Source organism: Microplitis demolitor, chromosome 4, assembly GCF_026212275.2.
Source record: "Microplitis demolitor isolate Queensland-Clemson2020A chromosome 4, iyMicDemo2.1a, whole genome shotgun sequence".
Taxonomy (NCBI): Eukaryota; Metazoa; Arthropoda; class Insecta; order Hymenoptera; family Braconidae; genus Microplitis; species Microplitis demolitor.
Genome location: NC_068548.1, coordinates 84,389 through 104,948, shown reverse-complemented (window position 1 = coordinate 104,948; position 20,560 = coordinate 84,389). Strand labels below are relative to the sequence as shown.

Below are 20,560 nucleotides of genomic sequence, written 5' to 3'. Positions count from 1 at the left end.
ATATTTTTAATGAAAGGATAAAAATGTTTATTCTTGAGCTCACTTCTTTGATACACTCATCGTTTCTCGTTTATAGATTATGTCCATTCTCTATACTCTTAATTCCTAAGAGATAGGATTTTGCTGGCAATTAATTTTTAAAAAAACAAAATGAAAAGTTTGAGAAAGTATTTAATAATTTTATTCCATTGATATCCTTTATTAGACATAATAAATATAATTTCACCGGTTTCTTTTAATCCAAAGAAAACATTTAAAAAAATCACTCGAAACTAATTGTTGATTGTATATAAATCGCGGATAAATTTAGATTTCATTCAGAGTAATAAAGATTTTAATCTAGTTAATGATTTAAGTAATGAGTAAACAAATATATTTATTATTTATAATTTTTATAATTTTAAAAAATATTTTCGCTGAAAAAAATGATGATTTAGCTGTTGCTTCAACAAATGATGGTAATTTACTTTTATTTTTAATTATAATAATTATATTATTTAATTAGATTTTTTATAACAATAGATGATGATAAAAATGCAGAAAAGGAAGCTGGTGGACACGCAGCATCGGAATATCATAAAACTGAAGGAAAAAAAGGAGACGAGGTATAACATATTATTATAACTTATTAAAATTATCCAGTGATATATGATACGATCGTAAAATAAAATATATAATGATAATAATAATAATAATTTTACTTTTACCCTTGAAGTTGTTGGGCATCAATCGTATGATAAATACTCACGTGTCTAAAAAGTGACATTATAAATATAAAACGTGTGCTATTGATCTTTTAGAATTTAAAAAAATGCATGACATTGTATTACAAAAAATAAGATTAAATGTATATATATATATATATAATTTAATATTTTTAACAGAGCTATGAAAAGAAACACGAGTTAGATAAAGGTGAGGAAGGACATCACGATCATGAGGATCATAATAAAAGTTATGAGGAGTCAAATGGTGTCGAGAAAAAGCACAAAGACGAGGCTGGACATTATGACGAGTATCTGGAGGGTGAGAAACGTGAAAAGTTTGCCGAGTTCGATGAAGAGGGTAAACACCAAAAGGGACACAGTACTAAGGGTCAACACAATGTTTACAAGAAAGATGAGTATGAGAAAAAACATGATTTCTATGATGAATTTCATGATGAAGACGGACATGAACAGCAAGGTGGATTCAAACATTCACACGAAAATAAAAAAGGTGGATTTGATAAAAAAGGTCATCGTGATTATGCTCATCAAAAGGTATAAGCTCTCTTATATTATATAAAAAAAAATTTTACTTGTTGATTGTAATTGTTTTTATTTTCTTAAGGGTCATCATGGAAAAAAACATGATCACCATAAAGCCAAACATCATCATAATAAAAAAAATCATAAATCTGGTGAGGGTAATAATCATCATCATAAATCTCATTACAAACATGGAAAAAGAGCTGGCAAAGCACGAAAAAAACAATGGTCACGTTCTGACAAAGCTTCATGATTCTCAATATTTATTCATAAATTTAAATTATCAATAATAATAATAATAATAATAATAATAATAATAATAATAATAATCATTACAATAATGTGCAATCGATTGAGACTTTTATATTTACTAGTTGACTTATTTTTATTTCAATTAATTGTGAAAAGTGAAAACCTAGCGTTAAATTGGTCACACTTGATGACACACCATGTTCTACATTTACTTTTAGTTTTATTCGATTTTATAAATTTATCGACCACCTAAAACCTTATTTATTACATATTTAATTATCAACTTTATTCAGTATCTTGATCAATAACAACAAAATCTTCTGTATTAAAAATATATTGATCAATAAAAAAGGAGAAAACGGGTTTTGTTTTATTATAAAGTTACTTAATATTATTATATTAGCCATAACAAATGTCCTTGATAAAAATAAATTACCTAATAATCGATGTTATTCGGGGGTCAAAAAGTTTTATTGTGAATTATTATGTAGTTGCAGCAATTGTTTTAAGAGAAAGGAGGAAGCATTGAAACAGATTACTTGATAAACTATTTGATCAGTATAAGTTAGCAATAAAAATCAGTAAGCTATAACGGGGGAATGATATAATTGTCATCGACTTTTAGATTACAATCAGTCTTACAGTGTCCAGTCATCATGGATACATCATACAGACTTATGTCTGTCAATCTAGCATTAATATGCATATTATTTATGGTATTTTTTTTTTTTTTATTTATTTATTAATTAAAATTTTTATATAATTTTATTTATTTAATATTTTATACTATAGATACAGTCATCAATTGCAGCATCTGTTAACTTTTCAAATAAATTACCAATTGTTGTTGCTGAATTACCAAAACAACCAATAAAACCAGAACAATTAGAACAAGCTGCTAGTAATAATGAACCAATAATGAATTATCATCATCATGAAATCAAAGATAAACTGCTACCAGTTTATCCACAAGTACAACCTGTTGTTAAATATATTAAAAAACCACAAGTTTTATATTACGCTCAGCCGTCGGTTTATCCTAAGAAATACATTGTATTGAAAAATAAAAAAAATAATAATAATAATAATAATGAACCAGCTGGTAAAATAAATAAACGTCAGGATAATTATGGCAATGAAGAGGAATCAAGTGAGTACGCTGACTATGAAAATAATGATAATTATGATCATCAAGTACCTGCTGAATCAAAACATCATGAAGAACATTACGAAGAGTCACACGAACAAGGGCATGGTGGTGAACATCACCAAGAAGATCATGAATCTAAAGGGGAAAAAGGAGACAAGGTAATGTAAAAATAAAATTATTTATTTATTTATTTATTTATTACTAATAAGGATTAAAATATTTATAGGGATTTAAAAAATGGTTTGAAGAAGAAAAAGGTAAAAAGGGGCATCATGATGAAGATGAACACAAAAAACATTATGGAGAAAAAAGTGGAGAAAAGAAAAAACACCATCACGATGACGGATATTACAAAGAATATCATACAGATGAAAAAGGAGAAAAAGGATCCTCGTATGAGGATAAAGAAGATTATAAAAAAGGACACAGTACCCATGGAAAACATGTTATTCATAAAAAGGTTTGATAATAAATAAATAATTAATTAATAATTAATTAATTTTAATTATGGAATTTACTTGTTTATTAGGATGACTATGAAAAAAATGTAGACTTTTTCGATGAGGATCACTCTCACGAGGAGCATGAAAAACACGGCGGTTATCATCATGAGCATAAAAAAGGACACGGGGGTAAAAAGAAGAAGGGACATCACAAAGGTGGACATCATGAAGACAAGTACGGTAAAGAAAAGAAACATAAACACGGTAGTCATCATCATGATGAAGAAAAGTGGAAAAAAGAAAAAGGAGAAAAAGGACATCATAAACATGGTAAAAAATATGGCAAAAAAGGTGAACATGAAGACGGAAAAAAATGGGAACATAAAAAAGGATAAAAATAATAATATTTATAATATTTTAATTGTAATAATTATAAAAATTATTAAAGATTTATTATTGTCAACAAATGTAAAAATTTTTTTATATCATTAAATCCTTGTCTATGAAATCCCTGTGTGAATTAAATACTTGTTCATTAAAGCGCGATTACGTCATGGCTGGTATTGTTAGTACAATTATTCTGTCGGAAAATCACGCACGAGGATATATTATCATATATCTTATATTAATAGACATTATTTATTTTTCTTCTTCTTCTTTTTATTTTATTTTTCATATATATATATATATTTAAGTAATAAATTTTTATGAGAATCATGTGTTACTGGTAAAAATATAAGCAAAAGAAAAATAAAAGTCATCAGTCGCAATCTCAAAAAGTTTTTATTATTTTTATATATATTGATCTTTTTGTTATTCAATGGAGATGATATGAAACTAACTTTTAGATATATATTCACAAATTCATGATCCTTATCATATAGTATCAGTGTCAATTGGGAATTTCCTTTATTTATTATACATGTGAATTTCCCAACTCTTATTGTTTTCGGTCATATATAATAATAATAATAATAATAATAATAACAACAATATATTACTTTAGTGCTAAAATATCCAACATATTTTAAAATTACACTTTTTTTTTAACGAAAGAAAATATAAATTCTAGTAGAACGACTTGTTGAGATTTTTTATTATCAATTAGTGTATCTGATACTCATGTAATACTACGCAGCGACTATTTTCTACTTTTTATTCATAATAAAAAAATAAAAAAAAAAAATAAATGTATATATTTTATTGTTATTATTATTAGTGATAATAAAATGGGTAGAAATTTTCATCGTGTAGGAAAAAACACCGGCATTTATTTGGTATTATAAGTTCATTAGGAAATCAACTGGTCCAAGTAATCGTTAATTATCATTATCATCACATATTATCCACCCGTATATGAATACCACTAGCTGGTGATAATGTGATAATAATCAGTGATAATACCACCTACAAATGTTGATGGGCTTTAATATCCATCCTATTTTTTTATTTTCTTTTAAATAAAGAAGAAAAAAACACACATTTTTTTGATAATAATAAAATTATTAAAATATAATTTATAATTAATTTATACCGTGATTATGTTATTATAATTTATTTTTGATTTTTTAGTAATTGGAATAAAAATAAAGAAAAAAAAAAAAAAAATGGGATGATTGAGTAAAATTTGCTGGTGAGCAAGGGAGGTATCAGCAGGAGTAACGTCATGCGTCAGGATCGTCGGGATATCTCGATGTTTGGCGACGATTGGGGTACGATGGGGATGAAGAGACGGCGCCAGTGGGTGTTCTGTTATATAGAAAAGCTGAATCAAGCCCCTTTATCCTCATTCTCTCATTTACGCGCGGAAGAATATCTTGCTCTCGTCATTTGAACCACTCACAATATTAATATTAATATTAACAATAATTATACATATTTTAATCTGTGAATTTATTTTTTATCATATTTATTCAACGTGTTATATCATTTTATAAAATAAATCAACAAATATATAAGATATCCCGCCAACGTCTAGCAACAGGTGAGAGCTATTTTTACTTAACATTTTTTATATTTTGTTATTAGTTTTAAAAATATTCATGTTCAATGTTTGATTCTTTATTTTAATTACTTTCACGCTTAATTAACAACTCTGATTTTTTATCTTTTCAAACTAACAAAAGAAAAAAAAAAAAAAAAAAAAAAAAAAATAACGAAATTTAAATTTGCATAAAAATGACATGAATATTTTTATTTTTTCAAGTAGATAAGATAAAAAAGTTATTCCCTAAAGTATCTTAGCTTATTATGTACACATGTATATCTCATTAATAAATTCTCTCCCGTTATTTATAAAAAATTTAACAACAAAGTTTCCGAGTAATTATAGTAGTATTTATCTATTTTTTTTTTTTTTGTTATAAAAAAAAGATAATAATTTCCTGTGAATAAATTGAAATTTAAAATTACAATTTTACAATTTTACAAGTCATTATAAAATCTTAGACACAAGGGAAATTACAATACAAATGGAGTAATATAAATTTTTATTATTTCAATACTATTCATAGCATATTTATTTATAAATAAATAAATTTTCATTTATATTTCACTTGCGATTATAACATTGATAGAAAAATTCAACCTATCTAGTTATTTTTCATTTATTTTACTTTTTTTTTTTTTTCTAGTGATCTATAAAAAATTACAAATCGTGAAGCGCAAGTGTGACGGAATATTGAAGTGACGTTAATTTCATATCCGTAAAATGATGAGAAAAATATTAATAAAAAAGATGAAAAATATCGTTGATTATAAATCTAACGTGACTTATAGTTGATAATTTATTTAAATTTCAAATAAGGATATCCGATGGAGATTTTTTTTTTTTAATTTTTATTTTTAGTCCTCAAATATATTTGCGTAATAAAAATCAATGTCAATGCTAAGATTATGAAATATTAAATAAAAAAAAAGGCATTTATTGTATTATGTATTATACTTTTAAAAAAGTATTAATTTCCCTCAGGAAAATTAAGTTTAAAAGTTTATAAAGACAATCGAAGCTGTTAAGCCGATGAGAGAATATGCGGGAGTTATCCGCGGGTTCTTAAGTACCTGTTGTGTATAAAGTATAAGGTATTAATGTTCTAAGGAACCCTTTTATGTATTATTCTAGCGAGCTCTCGAAACCAAGCTTTCGTTAATTGCCATTGCCAGGGGTAAACTTCTAAATAATATGCTTAATTTTAAATAAATTTTCATTACATTATTTAATTTCGTATTTTAAAATTTAATTGATCACGATCTGTACAATTCTTTTTATTATAATTAATTTATAAATATTACCTTTAATCAAAATAAATAATAATAATAATAATAATAATAATAATAATAATTTAGATATATAGTTTGTTAATGAAATTTATGAGTTCCGTAAGACGAAGAAACTCAATTAAATAATTTCCTATCTATCCCACTGTGTGGTTTTATTCTGTTCTATCTCACCGAGTATTTAATTATTATATTTTCAGATAAAATAAAATATAAAATATAAAAATGAACAAAAGAAAATTATTTATTGTAACAATCCTAGTGATATGCTTGTCTATTAATTATGTTACTGGATTAATGGAAGACTCAACAAGTGTTATTGATAGATCAGGACGTGAAATAAATAGTAATCAACGGCCACTGTGTGCTGCTAAAAAAGATTATGATTTTATAACCGAATACAAACGTCTACCTGAGCATCGCTATGTCACTGAATATAAACGATTTCCCGAATACCGTTATAGTTTTGGTATTGGCAAGCGATGGTACGATGACTCAAAGGTAGTTTTTTTTTTTTTTTTTTACCTTTTTATATTATATATTATTATACACACATATATTGAAAGCTGGGTTAATTCCTTGTATCAAATAAGAGTTGTTATTGACACCGGGGGAGAGAAACTTGATAGAAAGTGATTGCGGAATGAAAACGAAATCTTCACAACCCCCGGGATTTATCCAAACAATGACATTGATGAGACAGTCGAGCTTACTGACAAGCTTTAAATATTATATATATATATATATATATATCTACCTATCTTTCAATATATCCGTATTCATTTTTCTCTCTTTGTTCTCTAGTTATTTTTTTCAACTATTAACTAACTTTCAATTGCCGTTAATCATTTTATTAGACTAAAAATATTTTATTTATTTGTTTGTTTATAATTTTCTACAGAGAAATACTCCATATTCATTTGGAATTGGTAAACGTTATCAAATGGAAAATAAATTACATCCGTTTCGTTTTTTCTCTGACTATTTATCTATTGACAATGGCAATTATCCAGTAAATGTAAATGATGTTATTCCTGATCAAGAGGAAAATAAACGAGCTGTACCTGCACGCTCTTATGACTTTGGAGTTGGAAAACGCAACAATATTTTTTCATCAATCCAACAGCAACAACAACAAAAAAAACATATCGACGATAATGACAAAAATCAAGATAACATTAAATCCCAAATTTGGGAACAGAATTAAATAATAATATTTTATTTTATTATTTTGTTTATCCGTTATGTAAAATATATATGTGTCCTCTTGTAGCCAAATCTCACTCGATATTATAATGAAATCGGCTTATTTAAAGTTCAAATAAATATAAATATATGACTATTTATAATGTAAACTAAATAAATAAAAAATCTATCAATATATTAATTAATATGTTAGCTTGAAATAACAGTCAATGTAATTAAAATGAAAAAATTTAGTCAGTTCTTAATTTATCATATACACATACACTGATTGTAAGTTTTATCGAAGAAAAAAAAATAATAAATATACTGCAGAGTACTATAAATTATGGATAACTATTCTCATGAGATTAATACTCAATACGCCCTAAAAATATATATATATATATATATTATAATAATTCTAGAGTTTCTTTTAGTGGTTTGACCGTGTACTTAAATATAATTAATAGCAATGAAATTATTTATTTATTTGAGTATAATTTTTTATTTAGCAGAAAAAAGTTTTTGTTGGCGCGTAGGTGAAGTAAAATACTGGCTTCCGAACTTGGATTGGGCAACACCAAACAATTGGGTGAATGATATTAAACCAGATGTAAATAGTCGAGTTGTATTTCCTTTAGAGATTCATCACTCAGTTGGACTTCCGTCAAATTCACTTTTACAGCTTACGGGCATTGAATTACCGCGCGATGGATCTATTTTACTTTCCCGCAACGGTAATTTAGAGGTAAAATTTAATAATATATTCATAAATAATATATAATTATTTATTTTAATTAATATTACAGTTAAGTGTCAGTGAAAAAAAAAATAAAGATAATAAAATTTCAAGATGGAAATTAAAAGGGCCATTTTATTGGGTTGATCCTGACAATTGGAGTGATTCAAATAAAGCGATACCACATCTTGAAAGAATTCCTTGTTCAATGGATACTGTTGTATTGCCAGATATAAATCATTCATTAAGTATAAGATTTCCCGATGTTAATGTCAAGGTTAAGGAAATTAAAACATCCGATGATGAGACTATTGATGAATGGCGTTGGCACACATTAATGAGTGGCAGAGAATTTAAAAATAGTCCCCACACTGTTGGGTAAATTTATTTTATATACACTAAATTAATTTACTATAATACTATAATATCATTTTTATTATTTTTTAGTTATAGCGGCTTGCAGTATTGTGATACAGAATGTATTTGTAAACCAGACAATGCTGAAGAACTATTGAATGAAATTTGCATAATCGAAACCCCGAGATGTGAAAAACGTGCATGTGAATTTCCATTACCGGTATTTTTTTAATTTTTTTTTAACAAACTAATATATAATTATTATATTTGTTTTATAAAATTATATAAATAATTGAGTTCAGTTAGAAGATCACTGCTGTGATTACTGCGGGGGTCGAGTTTCAGTCTCTAGTAAAAAAATTTCCATATCAAAACTTGGAGAAATAGCACAGGAGGCGTTAAAAAATAATAAAGAAATTTATTGGCATGCTCGACTAACTCCAAATAGTAAAGAGGTTGAGATTCTTCTTACTGAGAGGGGAATTTATTCGGGAATAAAAAGCCAAGAAGCCATTGATAAGCTCGTTGGACTCTTGATGGGTTGCTTTTATTTATTTATTTTTTTTTTTTTTTTTTTTCGTCACTTTTTTAATTTCAATTCAAATGGATATTAATTTATTTATTATTTTTATCGATACAGTTAAAGGAATTCCAGTGGTAAAAGCAATGGGTACTGGAGCACCATTAACAGGTTCAGTATTAGCAAACACACTGGGACCAATGTTTGGAATTCCAATAATTATTTTAATAATTATTTTTCTTGCACTTCCGTACTTTGGATATTCATACACCCAGTAAGTATATTGCTTTAAAATAAAATTACAATTGTACATATATATGAACAAAGTTTTGTATTTAATTTTATTCCTAAATGTACTTATTCTCACGCTCGACTCGTAATTTAATTACAAATTTTAACAACAGCTGGTACTTGTATAATAATTTTCCCTTACTTGCCAAGATTAACATTCTCTCATTCTCTTTATATTTTATCCTATTACTAATACTAGTAGTAATAATCATCATATCGACGCATGTGCTCTTAAATGTGTGTTGTATTTTACTAAAAAGACTATCGAGTAAATCCCAACGGCAAAGTAATTACGCAAACATATAAAATGAAAAGCTGGTACTGGTGGTGGTCAAACCAAACACCTGTCGCATTTCGCATTTCGCTCTTGTCAAACAGAAAATTCACATTACATCCACCCACCACTGAAACATTATTACTTATATTTAATTTTTTTTTTAACTGTTAAAATTTAAAATACTGACGCGCATTATCCTTTAAATGAATTTTCATTGGAACTAATAATTAAAGTAAGCTTTAAATTTTCTACAATTACATCTCTCTTTACTTATTGCTTCCTCTATTAAATCTATCTTTCGACTAACAACAGCTACTACTACAACTATTAAAATTATCCTAGCTCGGCCTTTAATTATATAAGTTACCTTTAATTGTAAATTAAAATGTACTATTAAAAGAATTAAAACTACATGTATGTTTTATTTTATTTTATTGTTACAGGGTTTTATCAGTTTGGCGAGAAGCGTATGGGTCAGTACGTGATGGAATACGACCAGACGATGGATTTGCGCGGTTTGAAAATTTACTTGAGGGTGATGTACAGCTATCTGGACCAAATATTTTAGACAATGAAGATGAACAAGACAATAGTGCTGATGCTGGTGCTGGTGGTAGTAGTAGTGGTGTAGGAGGAGGGGGTAAACGCTTTGAAAATCCATTGTATAGGTCAACAAGAAAATCCACTGAGCAAAAGGATTTACAAGATGATACTCAAAGTATTATCAACATTGATATTCCAGTGAGCTTAACTCAGTTAAAAAATAAAGTTTATTCATCTGAAAATTCTACCATCGACTTGGATTAATTTATAATTTAATAACTGAAATATACAGACAGATAAACAGATATATATATATTTTACTATCAATGACACGCGATCTTATTAAAAGAGAAAGAGAAAGAGAAAGAGAAGAGAATGAAAGATTAGAAATATCGAAAACATCAAATAGGAAATTTGATAACTTGAGATAAATTGTAAGCTTAATAAATAATTATTAAAATAAATTGATTTAAAAATTTTTAATATATATATAATTTGTTTTTTAAGTAAAAAAAAAGATTATTAATGACTAGCTAAATAATATTTATAAAAATATTAGCAATAAATTATCGTATTTTTTGAAAGAATGAAAAGTCTTGTTGCTTGGGCATAATAGTATCATTACGACCAGTATTTAAATACTTGGAGTTATTCCAGGTACGTGAATTATAAGGTACATTGAGAAAGTCAAGAAGGTGACAAGTTAATCTCGGAATAATTGGCATAAGAATTAATGAACCCACTCTAGCAGATTCAAGACCAAGTGCTAATACGGCTTTTAGTTTCTGTTGAGCTTCTAAATTATCAGTTTCTTTAGCTAATGCCCAAGGTTTGTGGTAATCAATCATTTTGTTTGCTGCAAATAGTGTTTGCATCACGACATTAACAACATGATGCAAATTAAAATCATTATAATGATTTTGAGCAGCCAGAGTTACAGATTCAAGACTCTCTACTAGTTTGAGTGCTTCATTAGAATTTAATATATCTGAATGACTCTTACAAGGCTCGGGAATTATTTTATCTGGATTTACTGCTTTTCCCATACATCTACTTACTAAATTTCCCAATGTATTAGCTAATTCTGCATTTAATATATTTCTTATTTTTTCTTCATTATAATCTAAAAAATGAAAGAATTATTATTATTATTATTATTATTATTATTTTTTTTTTTAAATAATAAACGTACTTGCGTCACTGTATGGTACTGCTTCACGTAAAAGAAAATATCTTAAGCCGTCTGCGGTAAATAATTTAGCAGCTTCTGATGGAGATACGACATTTCCTTTAGATTTCGACATTTTTTCATCATTAATAGTCCAGTGTGAGTGACACAATAGAGTTGTCGGTGGATCTAGACCAGTAGCCATACTGAATGCAGGCCAATACACACCATGAAATTTTAAAATATCCTTTCCTATAACTTGAATAGTTGGTGGCCAAAATTTAGCAAATTCAGGATTTTTAGGATATCCAAGTGATGTTAAATAACTAACTAAAGCATCTAGCCATACATAAATAGTATGAGAATTATCATTAGGTACTTTAATACCCCAGGGTGCTCGTGATGTTGGTCGTGAGACACTTAAATCTTCTAAACAACTTCCTTCTTCAATCCAACAACTCAAAATTTTATGAAATTTTAAAGGTTGAACGACTTTAACTATTCAATTATAAATAATAAATTAATATATTATTATTAAATAATATTTAATAAATTACTTACCATTTTTTAACCAGTACTTTAAATCATCTTGCATTGAACTTAATTTAAATTTATAATTTTCTTCTTCCATCCATTGAACTTTATTACCAGATGACGCTGAAACTTTAATAGTATCACCATTTAACAATTTTTTTTCCTCTAATTCTGATTCTGGAACAAATGCTTCGTCTGATATGCAATACCATCCTGAATATTTTCCTAAATATAAATGTCCACTGTCTTCAAGTGTCGTCTAAAATAAAAAATTAAAAAAATAAATAAATAATTATTTTTAATATTTTTAAAAATAAATCATACTATACCCAAAAATGATTAACAGCCTCATGATGCCTTTTGTCAGTAGTTCGTATAAAATTTGAATAACCAATATCAAAATTATCACACATCTCTTTAAATAATCCAGATATTTTGTCCGTATATATTTGTGGTGATAAATTATTAGCTATTGCAGAATCACGAACTTTAGTACCATGTTCATCAGTGCCAGTACTTAGAAATACTTGATGTCCCAACATAATATTGTAACGATTTAATGCATCAGCAAGAGCAGCCGTATAAAGATGTCCAATATGTGGTCCTTTTATCATCATCAATAATAATTATTGTAATTATCAATGTAAAATAATTAGATTATTGTTTAAAAATAAATATTAAACTACCAGCATTGACATAAAATATAGGAGTTGTAATATAAACATTTTTTGGCCGATAATCAACGTAAGTCCTGGTAAATATTTTATTATTCCATGATTTTATTTGATGATGATGATGATGATGATGATGACATGTTTTTAATTTAATTACTGCAAAGGAATATAAATTATAATGAATAAAATATATATCTTTATTGATTTATTGTTTGTTTTATTTAATTTATACACATGACTAATTATTTATTTATTTATAATGATAATAACTGATTGATTAGTTTATTTATTTTTTAGTATCAGTGATATCATTTAATAATGTTATTGTTTCTAATTGTGCAATTAAATCCATATGTTTAAATTCATCAGGTCGTTTAGTAAATGTTTCAAGTAATTTTAATCTATCAGGATTATTTTTAGTGTAATATAATTGCAATTCATTAGCAAGACATTGAGCCTTTTGTACATCAAGAGACTTTGTATCAAATTCCCCTTTCATTAATATTAATCCCTTGGATTCACGTAAATCAGTATAATGAATTATTTTTAAACATTCGGGTGCGTTTTCTTGATGAGTTTGATACCATATCAAAGGTGTCATATGAACTTCAGTACCCGAAAATTGACTTAAAATAAATTCATAGCCATTTTCACGTGGCAATGGCAAAACAAAAGTTGGATATTCTTTTCCCTTTTCAAACATAATATCAAAAATTTCCGGCTCCATTACCCCACAAATACAATCCTTTTGTTTATGATAATTTAACCATATATCTGTTATTTCTTGCTTGCCTTTATCTTCTAGTAGCTCCAATTTCATAACATCTGACAATAATGCCGCCTTGTTATGTTGTTTAAAGTCAGATGTAAGTGATGGTTTAGCATTTGCTTCTTCACGTTTAAATGTTCCTGGCTCCTTGGATTCTATAATTTTAAATTTATATAAGTATTATTCTCATTATTATTTATAATAATTCTTACTTGGACTTTTTTTTTTCTCAGTTTCTTGAATCTTTGATAAAAATTCATCTGGATTTGTTTGCTGTAATTTAGCAATGGCTCCAGCATATTTATCAAAATAAGGATTTTCTTTCAAGTTTTCTAAAAATTTTTTAGCTTTCATTGAACTTGTCATTATCTTTCTTGATAATATATTTTTATTACTGAATGATTTATTTATTAACTTTTTAAATAAAATTATACTCATTGGTTTTATTGCCATTTATTTTTAAAATACAAAAAAAATACACAGACTCCACACATCCACGAGACTTTTTCTACTTAAATAAGGTTAAAAACCATAACCTTTTTATTTAATTTTATAAATTAGAAAGTACTAGTAGCGCACGGGAATACGGGAATACGGCAATCGAACCCGCTACTCTCACTAGTGATTTAGTGAAACAGTGAAAGAGAGGAAAAAGTTACTGGGATTTTCTGTGCTCCTGATACCTCGCCGGGTAGAAATCGCATCGCGAGAGCCCGATTAATGCCCGCGTACTAGCCTTATAATTATTATTCGCTGTATATTATTATTATTATTATTATTATTATTATTATTTGTTGTTGTTGTTGTGTAAGGGTCAGCATAGCGATAAATTATGAGAACGGTTGGGGGGCTGCTCCGTTTAGGCATGCGCATTGGTAATGACTGGTACATGGAAATAGAACATAACCTGCCTAATCTGGTGAAATTTTATTAATATTATTTCAAGTTGAGTTTTATAACAGGAATAAATATTAAATAAAAGTAAGTAATGATTAATAAATTAATCAATAATAATAATAATAATAATAATAATAATGTTGTTTAGGATGTCGTGGATAAGTAGAAAAATTTGGACATCATTTACACCCTGGATGCCACAAGTTACTCAAGTACGTAATCTTGAGCTTTATCATTCAGAGAAACGTGCCAAGGGTCGTCTAGTTAGACGTTATGGATATTTTGATCCAATAAATGCACGTGGATTGTTACCACGTGAAAGTGAAGAAAGAATGTACACATTGCCAGTCTATCGTCCAAAAGATCATTGGTCAGAGAAAAGAGCTTTGTTTGGACAAAATGATTACATTGACATATTGGGTAATGATGATCTTCATCCCACTAGGATTCTCTACAATGTACCGTCTTGGCTGAGAGGTGTAAAAGGCAATGAATTTCAAGTATTGTTGAGGAAAGAAAAAATTTGGTCTAAAGGAATTTTTCCATTTGCTAGACCAACTAGATGGAAAAGTATCAAAAAACAAATTAAATTTTTACATAGATTTCTTAATACAAAAACTAGAAATAAAGTATTTTAATTTACTTTTATTATTATTGTTGTTATCATCATCATCATTATTATTATTATTATCAATTAAACTACTATAAAATAATGTATAATGTCTTTAATACTTTTTTTTTTTTTTTTTTTTTTTCCAATTTAATTACAACAATTCGGAATATAAAATATTGAATTTATATATTTATCGATAATATCGCTTATTATTTAAAAAAGAAAAAAAATTTACTGCACGAACGTATGTACATGAATGTAGAAAAAATATCACGTAGTAACAAAAAAAAATTTTAATATAAGTACAATTAATAAAATAATAAATTTAAAAGAAAAAAAAAAATTTCTCCTAATAATGGTAATTAATCTGAGTATCACTTGATATATTTCCAATGATTGTAAAACAATTTTACGGACACTTATAACAAAATCACTTGCGTCCAATTTATTATTATTATTATTATTATTAATATACAATGTAATTGAAACTCCTATAATATTATGGATTTATTATTATAATTACAACAAAACTACGCCCAAAATTTAACGGGCAAATTAAAAAATATTTTTTTTTCTAATTAATATTTTTAATTCGAGGCTTTTTTTTTTTTATTATTATTTTTTATTATGGCAACAAATGTCTCAGCTGATCAGTAATACTGTCTTCGGAGCATCAATATATATATATTTATTTATATATCATGATTTGATTTTCAATATAAAGCGTGAAAAGTAAAATAAAATTATGAAAATACAAAATAATATAAGAAATATTATGAAGATTAAAAAAAAAAAAAAAAAGAAAAAAAATCTAAAATGGAAGAATTCCAATTTAGTTTTATGTACATTTTAAAATATGAATGTGGCAGTACAGTTTTTATTGTTTTTTTTTTTTTTTTTTTTTTTTTTTTTTTTTTTTTTAAATTGATTAATTTTATCGAAATTTACAAATGATTTTGTAAAAAAGACAGTAGTGTTGTCTCATAATGCCTCGTCGCGTCTAAGCTTCTCAAACTATGCCTCTCTGTTGGATAAACTTGTAATTGATATGGTTTACCTGTTTTAACTAAAGCGTTAATTAATTCACTTGTATGAAAAAAATGTACATTTTCATCAATCAACCCGTGAATTATCAACAAACGATTTTCTTGGTCGGGAAATTTATTAACATAAGTCAGTACTGAACTGTTAATATAACCGTGATAATTATTATCCGGATGATCCATGTATCGTTCAGTGTAGCCTGTGTCGTATAGGTTCCAACAAGTAACTGGTGCTCCAGCAATAGCCAACTAATTGATTTAAATAAATTTATTAATATAATTAAATAAAGTAATAGTAATAATAATAATAATAATAATAATAATAATAATAATGATTTACCTTAAATACTTCTGGATATTGAATTAACCCCATTAAACTTAAATATCCACCGTAAGACCATCCATGAAGAGCAACACGATTTAAATCCAAATATCCAAGTTTTTCAGACAACAAATTTAGTACTTCAACTTGATCACTCAATTCTACAGTTCCCATTCGTCGCTTTAAATGACTTTCAAACATAAGACCACGATAATGAGATCCACGATTGTCTATCAGAACAACACAGTATCCTTGAGATGCCAGCATATGCATTCTCAAATGACGCATACCCTAATAAAAAAAAAAAAAAATTATTAATATATATTTATGATAATAAAAATAATAATTTGAATTACTTTGAATGTATTTGAGACTAATTGAACTTCAGGTCCACCATAAACTTGAAGAATTGTTGGATATTTAACACCAGGTTTAAAATTGTGAGGTTTAAATACCATTGAATAAATAGTATCACCAGATAATATTTTATGAGCATGAATAATTGGTGCCAATAAATCAATTTCAGAATTTGTTGGTTCTAATAAATAACCAACAGGTGTAAGATTTATACTTTCAACAGTCCAATCTGTTAATGATATTCTAAATACCTGACAAGTAGGTAATGTTTTAATAGAACTATAAACAGTAACCATCATTGTACATTCTTTATTGAAATATATGTTATTATAACTGTAACCAGGTCTTGTAAGTAATCTTATTTCCAATGGACGTCTTAGAGATACTGCATATGCATGTTGTTCCAATGGTCCTTCTTTTAAACCAACAAAATAAACAATTGAATTAACAGTATCAACCCATATTTTTTTACCCAATACTGGCCAATCACCTTGAGTTAATGCTATTTTAGAAATAACTCGAGGTTGAAAATAAACAGTATCTAAACGATCTAATGGTTCTTTTATTCCATTTGTTAAACCAGATATACTTGATGTTATTAAATATAAATGCATATATTTTGATTCTTCGCTTGCCCATAAAAATTTAATTTCCGTAGGATCATCTGATGGCAAAAAATATAATAAATCATTTACATTTATCCATATTGAACTTGATTCGGAATAAATAACTTGTACACTTGCTGATGATGGTGTAAAATTATTATCAGAATTATAAACATTTGGTGGTGGTTCACAAAAATTATCAATTGACAATAAAACTAATTCAAGACGTTGTTGTTTTCTATCTAATAATTGTATCCATATATTTTTAGCATCAGGTGTCCAACCAACACGTACTAAATATTCAAACCATGGAAACATTATATGAAGCGGATATTGCAATTCAAGTGTTTCAATATCAACAATTTGTTGTGTATCCGTTAAACGAAATTGTAACATTTTTAAATTACTTTTAGCATTTGATGAACCAGCACGTGGAAATCTAAATTCATCAACTTCACCAGAATTTAATGTTGATGATGGAAAACAAAATATTTTAACATCACTTTCATCAACTTCTTCATAAACAATTCTATAGATACCATCTATTGATTTTGGCTGCCACCAATAACCAATATAACGTGTAAATTCTTCTTGCATAACATATGATGGTGTACCAACAGTTAATGGATCTTCACTTAAATTTTTACCACCTTTTCTTGCATAAGTTAATCGAACTGAACAACCAGTTATACTGTGAGATAAATATAAATCACCAGAACAAGTATGAGCAACCAATGAACTATTCCAAGGGCATATTTGAGGACAAAGTTTTGCACCTGGTGCTGAAATTCGTAATTCTGATGGAAATAATGGTCCAGGTAAAAAACCACTATCAATACATTGATAAAGACTACTTGCTGCTGGAAATACTAATTTTCCACTTTCTAAATGAATTTCATAACTAGTTATTCCCCAAGTTGTCAGTCTTTTTCTCTCCCAAAGCAATTGTTCCTCTCTTGAAAGTCTATTAGCACTTGAAACACTAAAATAATAATTATTATTTATTTTAAAATATTGTTATTGTTATTATTACTATTATTATTTCATTACCTCTGAAAATTAGCTTCAATAACGGGTTGCCAGTGTAATTTACAACCATTAAATTGTTCATATTGTCCAATATCAACAAATAAAAGAGTTGTTTCCCATCCATTGCTCGGTGTACCCAAAAAATATATTCTCGTTCTATAATTATATATATATATATATATATATATACATAATTTATATTTATTTAACAAAAATAAAAAAAAAAAAAAAAAAAAAAAAAAAAAAAAAAAACAATTATAGTTAATTACCGTCCATCTGGAAGTGATCTAAATGTAATATGATCTGGTACTGAACCATCCGATACTCCAGATAATTTTCTTCTAAATTCACTCACAACACCCCGTAATTCTGACCAACTTTTTTTATTTTTTTTAGTTGATTCATATTCAAAATTGTCTTTTCCTTCTTTACAAGACTCCATTATTAATCATTAAAACAAGTTCCTTTTGTGGCTTTGATGACTGGCAGCAATCAGCTGATCTATAAATTTATATTTTATCTAATCATGATAATTACTCAATACTGTATATTATTATTATTATTATTATTATTATTATTATTATTATATCACAATTAACAATTATCTACAATGACATTATTAGATAGGTTATGCTACACCTTTGTTATTTATTGTCCTACAATTTAACTTTTTATTTTTGTTATTTAAATCTTGTAAATCTTTAAATAATTTAATATAAATCGAGTAAAAATGGTAAAATTGGTATTATTTGTATTATTAAAATTAAAAAGTATAAATCTGTCGGGATCAACTGTCACAACAGAGCAGCATGACAACTTTATTTTCTTGGCGGTTTATCGAAGCATTTAAAAGACTTTTGACAGTTAAATGGATCATATATTAACTATTCAATAATTTTATAAAATTGTTTTGTATTTTTAAAAATCTACAACATATATATTTTATTTAAAATAGTTTAAATTAAAATTTAAAATAATTATTTCATTACCTTATGAAATGTTGTTAAGTTAAAAATAACTGAACCGGATGGCGGTGAGACTACTTGGTGACTTGGTGTTGGTCCGTTGGTCGTATTGGTGTTGGTGTTGGTGTTGCTGTTGGTGGATCGTCTTCGTTGACCCCTTTTTCTCTCCTCTCTTTTTTCGTTGTTACTTTTTCTCTTTTTTTTTTTTTTTTTTTAAGCCATCATCAGCGCTCTTTTCAATTTAAATGTGGCCAGCGGGAGAACTAGAAAATAACGCGGTAATATTTAAAAAAATTATTTAAATATAAATATGTATTCCTATATACTTACATTAACATGTTTCTGGTCTCCTGATAAAATAAAAAGTTTTTTTTTACTATAAATATCATAAAAATGTTCTTGATTGATTTTATAAGTATTTAAAAAAAAAAAGTTGAAATTGTTGATGATAAAATTTAAACAAAAAAAAAAAAAAAAAAAAAAAAAAAAAAAATATCAGCATATGCGACAGTTGAAAAATTTTTCGACTTTTTTTTTTGTAAAGTGAAAATTTTTACAAGATATATTAAAATATTATCGAAAAATTTCGTGTAAGGATTACATGTTAATTTATTCATGTCGAAGAAGTTGAAAAAAAATTTGTCGGTAAGTAATATAAATCTATACAGACAGTTATACTTTTTACCAGTAGTACGAGTAATCGAATACGTCAGACACATGCACACATTCTGTATAATATAAAAAAATTTATAAAAGCATTGGGTTCTATTACTACATCGATGAATTTTTGTCCCAATAAAATTAATATCGATGAGAAAAAAGATGAAAAAAAAAGGTATCAATTGAGTTGTATCTTTTAAACAGTTAAAAAACAAGTAAAATAATAATAAATATATGTTTTTTTTTTTTTTATAAATATAAAGACGAAGGAATTGAGATTAGGTATAATTGTAAGAAAATATAAAAAAATTTAAAGATGGAACTAAAGGAAATAATTGTGAGTTTCGTCGCGAAGAAATCTCGGCGGCGTGTTTTGGTATTGGGATAACAGAAGCTGGTAGAAATATTTATCAGTTTGTTCACTCGAGCCCGTGTTTATTAACAAAAAAAAAAAAATAAAATAATTTACTATATTACTATGGGGAAGAATAACGGGAGGGAAAATGAATTTCAATAAATCAAGGTAAAATCTATAAGTTTATATATTTATTAAAACATAAACTGTTTGAAGAGGTTTAATCGTTCAGGATGAAACCCAATCGCAACGCACCACTATTCGGTAAGCAGAATTTACAGGAGCT

At 26.8% G+C, this 20,560-nt stretch overlaps 7 protein-coding genes across 8 annotated transcripts; 5 read left to right on the top strand and 2 right to left on the bottom strand.

The window, feature by feature from the left end:
• The first annotated feature begins 358 nt into the window (after window positions 1-358).
• LOC103572583 (histidine-rich glycoprotein-like) lies at window positions 359-1,503 on the top strand. Its single transcript, XM_008551227.1, has 4 exons — window positions 359-362; window positions 523-605; window positions 885-1,262; window positions 1,333-1,503. The coding sequence occupies exons 1-4, from the start codon at window positions 359-361 to the stop codon at window positions 1,501-1,503; spliced, it is 636 nt and encodes a 211-aa protein (XP_008549449.1).
• A 655-nt stretch (window positions 1,504-2,158) lies between these two features.
• LOC103572584 (histidine-rich glycoprotein) lies at window positions 2,159-3,490 on the top strand. The gene is made up of 4 exons (XM_053738572.1): window positions 2,159-2,218; window positions 2,295-2,810; window positions 2,879-3,112; window positions 3,182-3,490. Exons 1-4 carry the CDS (start codon window positions 2,159-2,161, stop codon window positions 3,488-3,490), a joined length of 1,119 nt encoding a protein of 372 aa, XP_053594547.1.
• A 1,431-nt stretch (window positions 3,491-4,921) lies between these two features.
• LOC103572559 (allatostatin A-like) lies at window positions 4,922-7,671 on the top strand. The gene is made up of 3 exons (XM_008551203.1): window positions 4,922-5,079; window positions 6,572-6,872; window positions 7,273-7,671. Exons 2-3 carry the CDS (start codon window positions 6,597-6,599, stop codon window positions 7,576-7,578), a joined length of 582 nt encoding a protein of 193 aa, XP_008549425.1. The 5' UTR covers window positions 4,922-5,079; window positions 6,572-6,596; the 3' UTR covers window positions 7,579-7,671.
• A 318-nt stretch (window positions 7,672-7,989) lies between these two features.
• Window positions 7,990-10,588, top strand: LOC103572560 (protein amnionless). Its single transcript, XM_008551204.3, has 6 exons — window positions 7,990-8,304; window positions 8,366-8,673; window positions 8,743-8,872; window positions 8,955-9,192; window positions 9,293-9,446; window positions 10,184-10,588. Exons 1-6 carry the CDS (start codon window positions 8,029-8,031, stop codon window positions 10,545-10,547), a joined length of 1,470 nt encoding a protein of 489 aa, XP_008549426.1. The 5' UTR covers window positions 7,990-8,028; the 3' UTR covers window positions 10,548-10,588.
• A 189-nt stretch (window positions 10,589-10,777) lies between these two features.
• On the bottom strand, window positions 10,778-14,146 carry LOC103572586 (methionine--tRNA ligase, mitochondrial). 2 transcript variants are annotated; one of them, XM_053738152.1, is made up of 7 exons: window positions 13,641-14,146; window positions 13,452-13,583; window positions 12,672-12,815; window positions 12,315-12,589; window positions 12,013-12,244; window positions 11,476-11,949; window positions 10,778-11,406 (listed from the first exon to the last, which is right to left on the bottom strand). In XM_053738152.1, the coding sequence occupies exons 1-7, from the start codon at window positions 13,879-13,881 to the stop codon at window positions 10,850-10,852; spliced, it is 2,055 nt and encodes a 684-aa protein (XP_053594127.1). In that variant the 5' UTR covers window positions 13,882-14,146; the 3' UTR covers window positions 10,778-10,849. The 2 variants fall into 2 exon arrangements, with proteins under 2 accessions (XP_053594127.1, XP_008549428.1); XM_008551206.3 differs by lacking the exons at window positions 10,778-11,406; window positions 11,476-11,949; window positions 12,013-12,244; window positions 12,315-12,589; window positions 12,672-12,815 and having other exon boundaries at window positions 12,854-13,583; window positions 13,641-13,964.
• Window positions 14,147-14,287: 141 nt separating this feature from the next.
• LOC103572563 (39S ribosomal protein L51, mitochondrial) lies at window positions 14,288-14,967 on the top strand. Its single transcript, XM_053738154.1, has 2 exons — window positions 14,288-14,409; window positions 14,474-14,967. The coding sequence occupies exon 2, from the start codon at window positions 14,475-14,477 to the stop codon at window positions 14,961-14,963; it is 489 nt and encodes a 162-aa protein (XP_053594129.1). The 5' UTR covers window positions 14,288-14,409; window position 14,474; the 3' UTR covers window positions 14,964-14,967.
• An 845-nt stretch (window positions 14,968-15,812) lies between these two features.
• On the bottom strand, window positions 15,813-19,417 carry LOC103572564 (dipeptidyl peptidase 9). The gene is made up of 6 exons (XM_008551208.3): window positions 19,284-19,417; window positions 18,564-18,795; window positions 18,316-18,450; window positions 16,660-18,247; window positions 16,322-16,594; window positions 15,813-16,230 (listed from the first exon to the last, which is right to left on the bottom strand). Exons 2-6 carry the CDS (start codon window positions 18,734-18,736, stop codon window positions 15,883-15,885), a joined length of 2,517 nt encoding a protein of 838 aa, XP_008549430.1. The 5' UTR covers window positions 18,737-18,795; window positions 19,284-19,417; the 3' UTR covers window positions 15,813-15,882.
• Window positions 19,418-20,560: the final 1,143 nt, after the last annotated feature.

What these genes read in the sequence shown, in the direction of transcription:
- LOC103572583 (XM_008551227.1), top strand. An exon ending in AAGGAAAAAAAGGAGACGAG is followed by an intron (nt 606 to 884) that starts GTATAACATATT and finishes TATTTTTAACAG; the next exon opens with AGCTATGAAAAGAAACACGA. An exon ending in GTGATTATGCTCATCAAAAG is followed by an intron (nt 1,263 to 1,332) that starts GTATAAGCTCTC and finishes TATTTTCTTAAG; the next exon opens with GGTCATCATGGAAAAAAACA.
- LOC103572584 (XM_053738572.1), top strand. Translation starts at nt 2,159, where the DNA reads ATGGATACATCATACAGACTTATGTCTGTCAATCTAGCATTAATATGC. An exon ending in TAATATGCATATTATTTATG is followed by an intron (nt 2,219 to 2,294) that starts GTATTTTTTTTT and finishes TTTATACTATAG; the next exon opens with ATACAGTCATCAATTGCAGC. An exon ending in AAGGGGAAAAAGGAGACAAG is followed by an intron (nt 2,811 to 2,878) that starts GTAATGTAAAAA and finishes AAATATTTATAG; the next exon opens with GGATTTAAAAAATGGTTTGA.
- LOC103572559 (XM_008551203.1), top strand. Translation starts at nt 6,597, where the DNA reads ATGAACAAAAGAAAATTATTTATTGTAACAATCCTAGTGATATGCTTG. An exon ending in GATGGTACGATGACTCAAAG is followed by an intron (nt 6,873 to 7,272) that starts GTAGTTTTTTTT and finishes AATTTTCTACAG; the next exon opens with AGAAATACTCCATATTCATT.
- LOC103572560 (XM_008551204.3), top strand. Translation starts at nt 8,029, where the DNA reads ATGAAATTATTTATTTATTTGAGTATAATTTTTTATTTAGCAGAAAAA. An exon ending in AATAGTCCCCACACTGTTGG is followed by an intron (nt 8,674 to 8,742) that starts GTAAATTTATTT and finishes ATTATTTTTTAG; the next exon opens with TTATAGCGGCTTGCAGTATT. An exon ending in GCTCGTTGGACTCTTGATGG is followed by an intron (nt 9,193 to 9,292) that starts GTTGCTTTTATT and finishes TTATCGATACAG; the next exon opens with TTAAAGGAATTCCAGTGGTA.
- LOC103572586 (XM_053738152.1), bottom strand. Translation starts at nt 13,881, where the DNA reads ATGGCAATAAAACCAATGAGTATAATTTTATTTAAAAAGTTAATAAAT. An exon ending in GGAGCTACTAGAAGATAAAG is followed by an intron (nt 12,816 to 13,451) that starts GCAAGCAAGAAA and finishes ATTCCTTTGCAG; the next exon opens with TAATTAAATTAAAAACATGT. An exon ending in TATATTTTATGTCAATGCTG is followed by an intron (nt 12,590 to 12,671) that starts GTAGTTTAATAT and finishes TGATGATAAAAG; the next exon opens with GACCACATATTGGACATCTT.
- LOC103572563 (XM_053738154.1), top strand. Translation starts at nt 14,475, where the DNA reads ATGTCGTGGATAAGTAGAAAAATTTGGACATCATTTACACCCTGGATG.
- LOC103572564 (XM_008551208.3), bottom strand. Translation starts at nt 18,736, where the DNA reads ATGGAGTCTTGTAAAGAAGGAAAAGACAATTTTGAATATGAATCAACT. An exon ending in ATTGAAGCTAATTTTCAGAG is followed by an intron (nt 18,248 to 18,315) that starts GTAATGAAATAA and finishes TTATTATTTTAG; the next exon opens with TGTTTCAAGTGCTAATAGAC. An exon ending in TAGTCTCAAATACATTCAAA is followed by an intron (nt 16,595 to 16,659) that starts GTAATTCAAATT and finishes TTTTTTTATTAG; the next exon opens with GGTATGCGTCATTTGAGAAT.